The 12,001-nt window shown below is 42.4% G+C and overlaps 1 protein-coding gene across 1 annotated transcript; it reads left to right on the forward strand.

Annotated features, from left to right (window-relative positions):
- Positions 1–349: 349 nt before the first annotated feature.
- On the forward strand, positions 350–6,193 carry C2H11orf87 (chromosome 2 C11orf87 homolog). The gene has a single exon (XM_053971795.1). It carries the CDS (start codon positions 490–492, stop codon positions 964–966), a length of 477 nt encoding a protein of 158 aa, XP_053827770.1. The 5' UTR covers positions 350–489; the 3' UTR covers positions 967–6,193.
- The last annotated feature ends 5,808 nt before the right edge of the window (positions 6,194–12,001 follow it).

Here is a 12,001-nt window from a genome sequence, read left to right on the forward strand (position 1 = left end):
AGCGGCTCCGGCACGGCGGGGCAGGACCCGCTCGGCTTCGGCAGCCCGGAGCCGCCGCGGCGCGGGGCTCTGGCACCCGGCCGCCGCTCCCTCGCTTCCTTTCCCGCGGCAACTAGTTGGGGGAGCGGCCGGGCGGTGCTGCCCAGGACGCCGAGGAATCGGCGAAGTCGGAGTGGCGGCGCGGTGCCCTGTCCCGGCACCCCTCCGCCGCCCCCCCGGCAGGGAGCTGGGGCCGCTCGGAGCGGGGCGCAGGGCGGAGGCTGCCGCAGCCGGGTTTGGGGCGGGGGGAGCTGCGCAGGGTGGGTGCCCCGGGGCGCTGATGTGTCCGGCTCCCTTTGCAGGCTGCTCGGGTACTTCAGAGCGAGCGAGAGGCTGAGCCGGCAGCATCCCGGGCATTTCCAGCAAGCGCCCGACAGCAGCCCGATACCGACTGAAATTTAGACGTCTTCAGAGAGGGGAGGAAGATCCTCATCTTCCGTAGCCTCCTCAATGAGTGCCAAGCTCTCCAAAGAGTTGAGGCTGTCCCTGCCACCTTGTCTTCTGAACAGGACATCTGCCACCTTAAATACCAGCAGCACCTGCATCACGCAAGTGGGTCAACTCTTTCAGTCTTTCTCATCCACCCTGGTTTTAATTGTCCTGGTCACCCTCATCTTCTGCCTGATCCTCCTCTCCCTCACCACCTTCCACATCCACAAGAGGAAGATGAAGAAGCGGAAAATGCAAAAGGCTCAGGAGGAGTATGAACGGGACCACTGTGCCCGCAGCAGCAATAGCAGCAGCCAGCACCCTGGGACAGTGGTGCAGGGAGAGGCACCCCAAGGAAGAGACAGCCGACTGGGAAGATCCCCCCAGGACTCGGAGATCCAGCGCTCCTCTCCCTCGGCAGCCCCCAGCTCTCAGCAAGCACAAGCTTGTTTGGACACAGCTGGTGTGGGGCTCCTGCAGACGGTGATTTTGTCATGATGGTTTGGGGGAGACCTCGCGAAGGCACTGATGGATGTTTGTAAATATCTGAAGGTTATTCTAGTCCCCGAAGAAGAAGAAAACGTTGCTAATTCAAATGAACGAACAAGCCCATGATCCAAGCGCATGACAGATCACATTGCGTTTCTCATTGACTGTGTGAGGAAAGGATGCATCTTTTTACTGGAGAAGGAGCTGCACACAGCTACTAAATATCAAGTCATCCACCTGCACAAGAGGGTCAGGGGTAGGGGGTCCCTTTTCTCTGGACGTTATTACCCCAAGTACAGGGATAATTGGGTTTCCCACTGCTCTTGGGATTCCCGCTGCGCCCTGTGTCATTGTTACATGGTGTGGGTTGGGGTATGGGGGGAAAGGCAGGTCTGGTGGGTGCCTCGGGACCCTTCTGTCATCTCGGAGCATGCTGGTGGTACACTGTGGTCTCTCCTTTTGTGCTGAGATCTATGCCCCTGTCCCACCCCTCTCACTCCTTTCCAGAACTGGATATTGCTTGGTGTAGAAATGGCCATCCCTTGTTGGGCTTAACTGCAAGCACCCTCTGACCCCACAGCCCTGTGCCCCCAGCTGCAGCACTGAGTGACCCACTCACTATCTGGAGGATGGAGTCAGCTGTCTGCATAGAGTGGTGCCTGAGCTCATCAGCTCCCTTCATCTTGAAAAGCACCCCCTTCCCCATGCCATGAACCCTGAAACCCAAACCCAGTACTGTTCTGTGTGGAAGGGAGGGGTAATGTGCAGAACTCGCCTATGCCCTCCCAGGGAGTTTTTCTTTGTACCTCCTGTTGGTCCTGAACAATCCAGTTCTGCACCAGGCACCCTGCACCGAATGCCTGCGTTTACAGCTTTGTCTCCCAGCAAGGAATCCTGCAGCAGTACAGATCTTGCTTCTACTTTTTTAGGCTGATGTGTATTTTCAACCCTCCTAATCTTGTAGACAATTAGGGACAGGCAACACTTAATTTTATCATATGTCCTCTCTTGGGAAACAAATAATGCAGTTGAAAACGTCCACTCCCAAACCCTGGCAGATATTTATTTTTGAAGTGGCTGCTTAGAAGTGGTGTAGTTTATCCCTAGCAAGCACAGAGAGTTTTGTTGTCTCTGGATGGCAGATGTGAGTGGCTGCTGGTACTCTGTGTGTTGGAGGATGCAGTGTGGTTTACAGAAAATGTGTCTTTGTTTAGTGATCAAATCAATGACCATTACTTGAAGGTGCCTTAAGAGCATGCCGTATCCAAACTTTGAAACATATAGTGTGATATCGTAGCAGAGGCAGCCCTCTACTGTGCATACTAACATCTAAACATTGCAGCAAAGAAAAAGTGATCCTGAGGGATTTATTCGGTTTTTTTTTTCCTTTCTGTTCCATCATTTAAAGTGATTTGAGGATATAGTAATAGCCCACAGTTTTTAATATTCTGTATCCTTTGTATTTCTTCTCTGACATGCTCTGTCTGCCAGGGTGGCTGATTGAAAAAATCCCAGACACGTAGCGCAGGAGGTCTGGAGCTGTAATCTGTGGGTGAATGTCATTAACCAGTTTCAGTCTGGGCAAGAGAGTGGCAGAAGTCCTCTATACTCCTATAGTACCCACAAAATGCAGAGATTTCAGGGCAGTATTTCTGTTACCCAGTTTTCTTACTTCTTGATCTTTCCTGGTGTGATGGGAAAGATTGCTGTTAAGTTTGGAACCATGGTTTTAGGGAAGAGCTGTACCAAGGAGTCGCTCCGCCCGTTGAGGTTAGTGTGGAGAGCTGCCCTTCCTGCGACTGAGCGAGGGGTGTTTGCGGGAGCCACGCTGGCTCTTGCTGATAATGGGTACTTCGTTGTTGCTGGGCAAGGAAATTGGCTTTGTTTTGTTTCCCCCTAATAAAGGATGCATGAACTTTTGTGTTTAACCTCCTTATGCAACTGCGGCACAGTATTGCACCACAGGGAATAGATTTAGGACAATGAGGAGTGTTCAGTGAGCACTAATTGAGCTTCCTGACCGTTGATCTCCACTAAATAGAGAGGTATTACTTTCCCCTTTATTTTGTGCCTTTAAACCACCCCCCACCCCATCCCAAACCAACAGTGCATAATTTCGAGTTTTATAAAAGCAATAAGATGTTCCAAGTCACTCCTGTGCATTTCTGGTTGATGATTCCACTTCTTTAGTGTCTGAAGTCAGATACTCTTCCTTCTGCCTTATGCACTCAAGGCATGCAATAATTCCCCAGAAGTGTACTGCTTGTCACATCTCATTGCAGTTATAAAATTGCCCTATTTTTGAAAAAAAAAAAAAAAAAGAAGGATGGAGAGATAGATATATATATCTTTATATATATATTAAGGATATACAGGTATATGTATTATTTATATAATCTCATGCCACTGAAAGTAGTTGCAAAAGTGTGACTAGAGTTAAAATATTATCATGTAAAACTCTATCCTTTGTTAATTAGCTTTGATTTAATATTTTAATATCTCTGTATTTATGTAAATCTGTGTAAATTATATGGTCTATTAGTAAAATTTCATACTGACTTTAATTTTTGCAGAACTGTGAGCTTCTTGTGGTGTCATCTAAGGTTTTTTATTTCTAAAGTTAAATTAGACAAGATATGAGAAGTTGTAAATTCCTATTATCACACAGAATTACTGCAATAAGGTTCATGCATATTCCCAGTACACAGCCCTATCTTGAGGTATTGCAAGCTTATGAGGTTTAATTGAATGGTCTCAGGAGATCCAGCTGATACAAGCAGGACACGTAGGTTTTCATTTTCATGAAACAATAAGCAATCTAGGGAATAGATGTGGATTTTTAAAACAGAGTTTATGCTTGGAGGTTCTGTCAAATCAATTGCTTCAAAACCCTACAGCTACAGCTAAACTTCTGCACTTAGCATTCAGTATTAATAAGGCTGATGCTTCTTTCCCCTCCTACTTAAACTAGAAAAGAGTAGGAAATTGTTCATATTTCTAAAGCATACATTTTCAGCTAAATGTGAAACTGCCCAAAGGGTTTTGAATATACATATTTTATGCAAGTGTAATATCTATGTATCTGTATCTATATATTTAATTATTTTTGTGTAACCTTTTCTACGATATTTGATAGAGATGCTGGGTAAATGCTTGTACCTTTCTTGAACATTAGGAAGGATTTTTACCCTCTCGATGCGGACATTCTTTCTCCTGTGAATTTGCACTGGTTTCAACGAGTGACAATGACGACTGGGCAGCTGAGTGCTGACTGATGGAAGCACAGACTGTCTTCACTCTGTTAGGGGACAAATCCTCCGGCTGGATTTTCCTGGTTCTGAATTGGAGCTGGTTGGCCACTAGCATCCTGCATGTGTAAGAATAAGAAGTGTTCTGGGGCTCAATAGTTCCTGTCTGGTTCAGCCATTCCATGGAAGAAGCACGACAGCAGTGACTCCTTTTGTAGAGCCTCGTGAGAACAAAGCTGATGGGCAATGTGATAGCTGTGCTGGGACTGCATTGGAGCATCAGTGATGCCTCATGCTGCACTCCTGTCCTCAGAGCCTGCTGCTGCCCTGGGGATTCATCCAGCTCCCGCTGGCATCAACAGGAGTGGCTTGCACTGACTGCGGAGGGACTGGGGTCCCATCTGTAGCCTGCACGGAGGGTGACAGCTCTCCACATCACCACTGCTGACCCTGCTCTGCACCTGTCCTAGCAGTCTTCACGGGGATGGAGACCACTGCCTCCCACGAGGGCTGGGGGGCACTGGGGAACCTGCACTGCTACTGTTAGCTCTGCTTCTATGGACTGAGGCACTTAGGTTCCTATGTGGATCATGGACAGGGAATGTCATTTCATTCAAATATATCATTCCGGCATTTTTTTCTTTGGGGGTTTGTCTACTGCAAATGTAGCTTCAGATAAAATTTGCCGGGCTCTCCATCCAGACATGTTTTAACTTTTGATACATCTCTCTCAGATGTATATCTGTAAGTTTCTAGATACATATCTCAAAGGAAATGCTGGACAAAATGCTGGACTTCATGCTACTGACAAAACTGTCCTATGACGAAAAAAAAAAAGCTTTTTTTTTTTTTTTTCATTTAAAATTAATTTTAGAGGCTGCATCTTTAATGTAAATAGCAAGTTACTCTGTGATTGTTTTCCATAGCATTTCTGAGTAATTGCTATCTTGTTTCTGGAAAGCCGTGTCCAGTGTTATGAAGCAACTGTGCTTTTTTTTCTTCTGTCGTTATGAATATGAGCGCAACTTTAATGTAGGGAGGAAAAAAGAACAGGATTTGACTCTTTATATAGGACTGAATTATTTTAAATCCAGTTATAGAATTTGGTTGCTTTTTTTCCTTTCTTGTGGTTATTCTCTCTGCACGTTCATATTTTTTCTATGGGTACTTGAAACCCTACATTTTAATAAGTATGCAAGATACAAAGGGAAACATGACAAATTATGTAGGAAATATTCTCTTTCCTCTTTTGTGTAAATAGCAAAATTTATAATGACTTAGATATTGTTTCATGAAATTTCTCATCTCTGTAGAATTTGGCATGACACATATGCAAACCTTTAATAGCACTTTCATTTATGTTAAAAGTTAGAACTACTTTTATCCAGGATTGACTTACTCATCTCTTCCAGGTATCCAACATTTTTTCCCCTAAGCCAAGTTTTCCATCTGATTGCAAAATAAATTTCTAGTAGAACAGAGCCTCCTTCTGTTTTTAGTCTTTTACATGTGGGTCTCTGGTCTGAATCCAGCCAAACTTATTAGTGTAAAAAATGTGTTATGGTCTTGCAAGAACTGGATGGTGTACAAGCCTTGAGGAGAGTGGTGACTGGCAAGCAAACAGGTGAAATGCCTGGCAATGGAGATAGTTGGCTTTCCTGTGTGGAGTTGTGGAAGGGAAGCCTCTCCTTCCACTGGATGAACCTGGGTGAAGGGCGACTCGTGCCAGCCACAGCAGAGACAAGTATCGATGTCCTTGCTGATCCTGTTGCTCTAAAATGTCATTTTCTATATGACACTAGATCTTATTTCTGTAAATTATGTGTAATGTATTTCTTATTCAAGTCAAAGAGGTTTTCATTGCTTCATCAGTACTATATGTTTCTGTGGATAATTAGAAGAATTAATTTTCCAACCCTTTTAACCTAATACCTCTACAAGCATCAATTTTGTATGAGTTAGGAAATAAATAAATATTTGGATCAGAACGCTGTCAGTAAAGATTGCCTTTATTTATATAATCTGGTGTTCCAGTTGGCTTTTCTTTGTTGTTTCCTTCCTTGAAATGGAGCAATATAATCTGTTCATTATCTTACTTTTCTAAGAGGTCAAGGACTTTAAAGCAAATACTGCAAAATACAGACATACAAACAGGAAAAAATTTGACATTGTATAGCAGAATGAAATCATGTAGACTTTTTTTTTTGTTTTTTTCACAGTCATTCTTTGACCTCTATTTTTCATACCACCTCCAATAAAGGAAAATTTTAACCTAAAATCTTAGAAAGAACTCACATAAAACACATGCTTTGCTTTTATGATTTTACCTTTCCTTACTACACTGTCAGTAACCAAGTACAGGTTAAAACTTTTCAAATGGTATCCCAGGGGATTATGAGTGCTGTAAACAAGGGGCCAGTATAGTAAGTTCTAAGGTGAAAATATTAGCTCTATAATACAGTAAAAGCAAGGAAGGACTGTGGGGTGAATTTGGGATTCTAAAGGAGTGGCTTAATTTTGTTCCTGGCTCTGTCACTCACATTGTGAGGCTCTCGGCTTCCAAGCTCTTTATATAATAATGTAACTAATCTATTAAACAGAGTTGGAGCCTGCAAATATGCAGCCCTGAAATGAATAAATTGAGCATCATCTACATAAAAAAACCTCAGAGCATAATACAAATTCGAAGAGTCTTTATGCTGTAATCACCTGGCTTGGATTGTTCAAGTGCTTACACTTGGCAGCAAGATCCAAGTGGCACACTGCGCAGCTGGGAGACGGATGGCTGGGCAAGATGCTTGAACAGTCACACCGAGAGGCTCAATTTAATTTTTAATTTGAAGTGGAATACGTATTATGGAGGAGAGCCAAGAAAACTAATGTTTATTTTACCATTTCATCACACATAGCACTTCTTTTCTCAGTGCAGAAAACAGCCTTGTATGGTTTTAAACAGAGTGCTGACTAACGTAATAGGAATATAGGAAAAGATAATTCTTGGGAGTAAAGCCTTCACTAATGAAATTCATGGCACAACCTCCTTGAATACAGTGGGGCCTCAACTATGTCTGCTGGCTGTCTATCCCTTGCCAGTGTCATCAGACTCTTGACTTCTCAGTATTTCTAGGGCATGTAGATTTCTCCTTTTCACTCGCCATCCATAAAATGAAGGATCACATGGGATTACCTATATGTGACACACTTTTGCTCACTTTTCTTTTGCTTTTGTTGCATCCTGCTATCTGACTTTCCACTAGAGAGCCTGTCTGTCTGCCCTTTCCACTAGGGATAGGCTATGTTGGCCAGGCTTGTCTCTTCCTCCTAATGGGTAATCTCAGCCCACGTCTGACATTAGGAAATTCTTCATTGTAAGTCATCAGTTGGTTTGATTTCTGCAAAGATTCTGTAGGACTTTGCTGTCATCTTGGTCCAGCTTGTCATACATTTACCCACAGTCCAACCACTCTGTAGCAAGACACAAGTTTTTGAGAAAGTGCTAGACTTCAAAAGAGCCTGAGAAATACCAGCACAATTCCCAGCATAGTCTACTGGCATTGGAACAGCATCGCATTTCCCGATTAAGCTGCCAACCCAAGACAGCAGGCTGGAACTGCTGAGAAATCATCATTCTTTCATATCTATAATTTCTATCTTTCTATCATTTACAGGAACATTACTGTAAGGAAAAGCATCAGTGACTGCAGAAAGGAGACAAAATAAGGGAGAGGATATGATTATGAGTATTAATATACAAATATATGTAAAATCTGTGGAACAGACAAGATCAACTGACTGTCTAGTAATAGCTAGCCACTCAGTCCACATTTTCTTCCTTTAAATCAGATTATCACAATCCATCCTATTACATGTCGTCTTGAATGCTTTTAGACACATCCTTATACTTTGCTGCTCTCAGTGAGCCTGTACTTGTTTATGAACTCCAGTTAAACTCTTTAAAGTCTATTTGTTTTCATCATAGAAATAGTTTCTATTAAATCATCCTTTGAACAGGCCTCAGCAGTAGCATAGGGGAGCCTTCACTTCCACAGTTCCAGCATACTTTTTAGAGCTTGTTCAATCTGGTAAATATGATGTATAAAAGAGGACAGATAATCATAAGGGATCACAGCAAAAATCTGTAAACAATTATTGCATCCAAACTGAAAGCAAGATACCTATTAAATCCTGAGATGGCCACAACATTTTACCTGTCTACAATGAAGCAAGTTTAAAATATCTCTACTCACTGCTTGAGTTATTTTGGATTTATGTACTACTGCTGGAACTGAGCTGACTATGAGCCATTACCTCTCTGACAGAGCTTCTCTGAGGTCAGTTCTCCCTGAGATAAAGGGATGAGGATGAACCTAGTGTAGGACTGGAAAAGGTGGGTGATGTGTGATAGATGGGTGTTAGTAGGACTGTTTGCATAGCACTGTAGCCACACTCCAGGTCTAAGGGCAGATTTCTCAGCCCCCTATACTGTGAGAAAACATAACAGCATTACACAACTCTTGGTATCAGATCTGTACATAATGCCTTTTATAAGTGAAAACTTTTTACAGCTTCTGGAGAAGTGAAAACTTTTTGCAGCTTCTTGAGATTGCTATGCTCCAATTAGACCTCTTTTGTTTCTTTTCAAAAAATTTCTTCAAATGCTCTGGAAAACAGAAACTCAAAATATGTAAAAATAAAGTAAGCAACAGGATGCTGTAATCCATGTGAGAAAGGTGTGTTGCTGAAAGACACCAGACTGACAAATCTTTATGTGTTCATAGCCTGGAGACTTCACCACCAGAGAACTGTGTTTCTTCTCTGCTGATATGCACCAGTTGTTGCAGTGAGGGGCCAGGGGGAGGAATTCAGATTTCCTCAGGCTGATGGAGCTGGTGAACTTGTATGAGCTGTCAACAGGAAAATGAAGAGAAAACACTCACCTCCCATCATGGAAGGCATGGGGAAAAAACAAGTTTCAGAAACAAAGATTTAGCTGGGCTAGAACTGGTGATTTGTTAAGGAACATCTCCAGGATTTACTTCACGGTACCTCGGCTCAAGTAACATCTCAGCACGAGGAGGTTTCCATTTGCCTCCCTGTCTCCTGCCCTCTTCTACCACTCTTCCAGACCATTTTACCTTCACTAATTTATTTTAATCAGAAGCAAGCTTTGGTACAGCTGCACGAATGTGTGGCAAATGAGCTGGTGAATCACAAGGCAGCAACAACCCCTGGGTGTGCTCTGGAAGAGGCATCCAATGGCATGGGAAAGGGTGCAGGGGCACTAAACCCTTTAGAACAGTTGTGTGAGGAAGGGCTGACAAGACCATGTGCTTTGATCCCTGTCATGGACATCTGGGACTAAAATACTGATAGCCTTCTGTGGCCGTGGAGCTCCAGCTGGCTCTTGGGCTCTGGCACACCTCACTGCCACAATGTCCACAGCTTTCTTCATACCCTGTGGTATAAAGCTGCATTGGCTTGCATCCTTCCTCTACCTTTTGAATGAGATCCTTCATGTTTCCCCAAATATCCCCTTGCTCCTCTGCATGTCCAGCTCCACAAGGTCTACAGCTCCCACTCCTGACCCGCCTGGCTTGCAGGTGGGATGCACAGAGCTGCACAGGTGAGGGCAAATTGGCCAGGGCAAACAAAGCCCCAGTTACCCTTGCTTTCCTCTCCTTGATCCCCAGCCCAGACACCCATTTTCTAAAGAGCCAACAACGTTCAGCTCTCTGCTCTTCCGTCAAACATAGTTGATATTAGCCAATGAACCCAAAAACTGCTGGGGGAGGACAACTGACAGGCAGTTGGACAGGGAATATGCCTGCACTATAATGCAGGTGTTAGTGAAAGAAGTTATTTTTCACATCTCGTGAATTGTAAGTAAATTTCAAGACCTTTTTGGTGCCTGACTCAGAGTTTTTAAATGTTTGAATTTGGCAATGCTGCTCAACAATATCTCTGAAGCCCATCTGTGCTGTTTACACGCTCTTTCTTCAGCCCCCTAGGCATTGTCTGTTTCCTTTGGTTTTCCAGACTGTAATCTTTTGAAGCAATAAATTAAGGGTTTGTTTGATAATTGTGATGTTTGTGTGGAAGTTGTTCAGAAGGTGAATCATAGATTTCTAAGACTAAAATGGGATCTGGAGGCATATAGCTGCAAAATTATCTACAGTCTGTCACAAACAGGATTTTAATCCAGTAATTCACGTCTCCTGCCTGCCTCCTCCACTGCGTCAGGTCCGGTGGCCCAGAAGCATTCATTTTTTAGAAGTGGTAGCTGATTTCCAGCTTGCAAGTGCTGGGTGAATCCAATTCATGTTTTTGTGAGTTTTTTCAGTAATTACAAAAATAGCTGAAAAATACAAGATTTGTTCCTTAAAGGCAATATTTTTATAATATACAGAATGAAGTTAGCATATGCAGTAGTTATTAGGACACTGTAAAAAACAGACATCTGGCAAGGAAGGTGAGCCATCTGTGAAAATACAGTTCCTATGACATGCAATAACCCAAATGATGCCTCAGTTATAAATTCACAGGACTGGGAGTGCAAACAAAACAGTGTCCTGGGGGAAAACTAGGAGGAAGTGTTACATATGCAACCATGTACCTACTCAGAAGGTGTCAGCTGAAATAAATGAGATGTTTGTAGACACTATGGAATTTTGCCTCACAAAAAGTCCCCCACCCTATTTTTACAGATTTACTCTTGCCTCCCTTCACTGTTTCCCCCTTACTCCAATATCTCTTTAACAAAAAAAAAAAAAAACACCAATAAAAAAATCTTATGCTTTGCCTCCAAATATTTTTCTGCTCAAATGTCTGCATCAGAGAGCTCCTTAGTGAGCTGCATGCAAAGACAGAGAGCAAATATGGCCTCTAGTTTTTTGTGTTTATATAAAGATATAGATAGATTCAGAGGTATGTGTGTTTATAATCCATATATAAATTCTCTCACACAGATTTTGGTCTGATGACTTTTCTTGAAGGCAAACATTTAACTTCCAAGTTAATGAGGTTTTCGTAAAAGTTTAGGGTCATTTGTTCTTTTATAACTGCTTCATTTGTGTTTGTAAAAGAAAGTATCATCAGCTATTGAAACTTGTGGATATTTATAAGAGTATAACGAAGTGGCACTGAAACAATTGTCTTCCAGCCTAATCTCAGAAGGAATTTTCATTTTGATTTGCCCTAAGAGAAAGAGAATAATGTTCATGCTTATCAATGAGTGTTTCCTAGGTTATGCAGATACTAACAAGGCAAAGTACTGAAGCAAGTTGGCATATTTTCTTCAGTTGATAAATAATTCACAAAACAGCCACAAATAGTGCAGAGAATATGCCTTCTAGTGAGAACCTAAAAAACTCAATCTGTTCTGTTTACCCAAGAAAAAACTGAAAGATGATTTGTGCACAATCTTACCTGGGAAAGATGTTTTTCATGGGAACTAATTGGTCAGAATTGAATAGAATATCCTGATGTGACAGTGCAGAAGCTGATGCTGTATAATACAGATAGTAGAGATAATTGAGCTGTGGCAGATTCTTACCATTCAAACCGTTATTCTGAAATGTCATTACTTATAAAGAAGTTATAAGGTTGATGCAAAGATTTTTGGCTAATGACATTCCTCAGATGGAGATTGGACAAGATGATTTTATCACTTTCCTTTAGGCCTTGATCTATTGATCTGCAAAATTATTTTTTCACCATGAAATCTATTTTTTTTTTTTTTTTGTAAAGGAAAAATATTTATTTTGCAGAAATATTGCACAGAAACTGACAATTGAAAG

Source organism: Vidua macroura, chromosome 2 (assembly GCF_024509145.1).
Source record: "Vidua macroura isolate BioBank_ID:100142 chromosome 2, ASM2450914v1, whole genome shotgun sequence".
In the NCBI taxonomy this organism is placed as follows: domain Eukaryota; kingdom Metazoa; phylum Chordata; class Aves; order Passeriformes; family Viduidae; genus Vidua; species Vidua macroura.

What these genes read in the sequence shown, in the direction of transcription:
- C2H11orf87 (XM_053971795.1), top strand. Translation starts at nt 490, where the DNA reads ATGAGTGCCAAGCTCTCCAAAGAGTTGAGGCTGTCCCTGCCACCTTGT.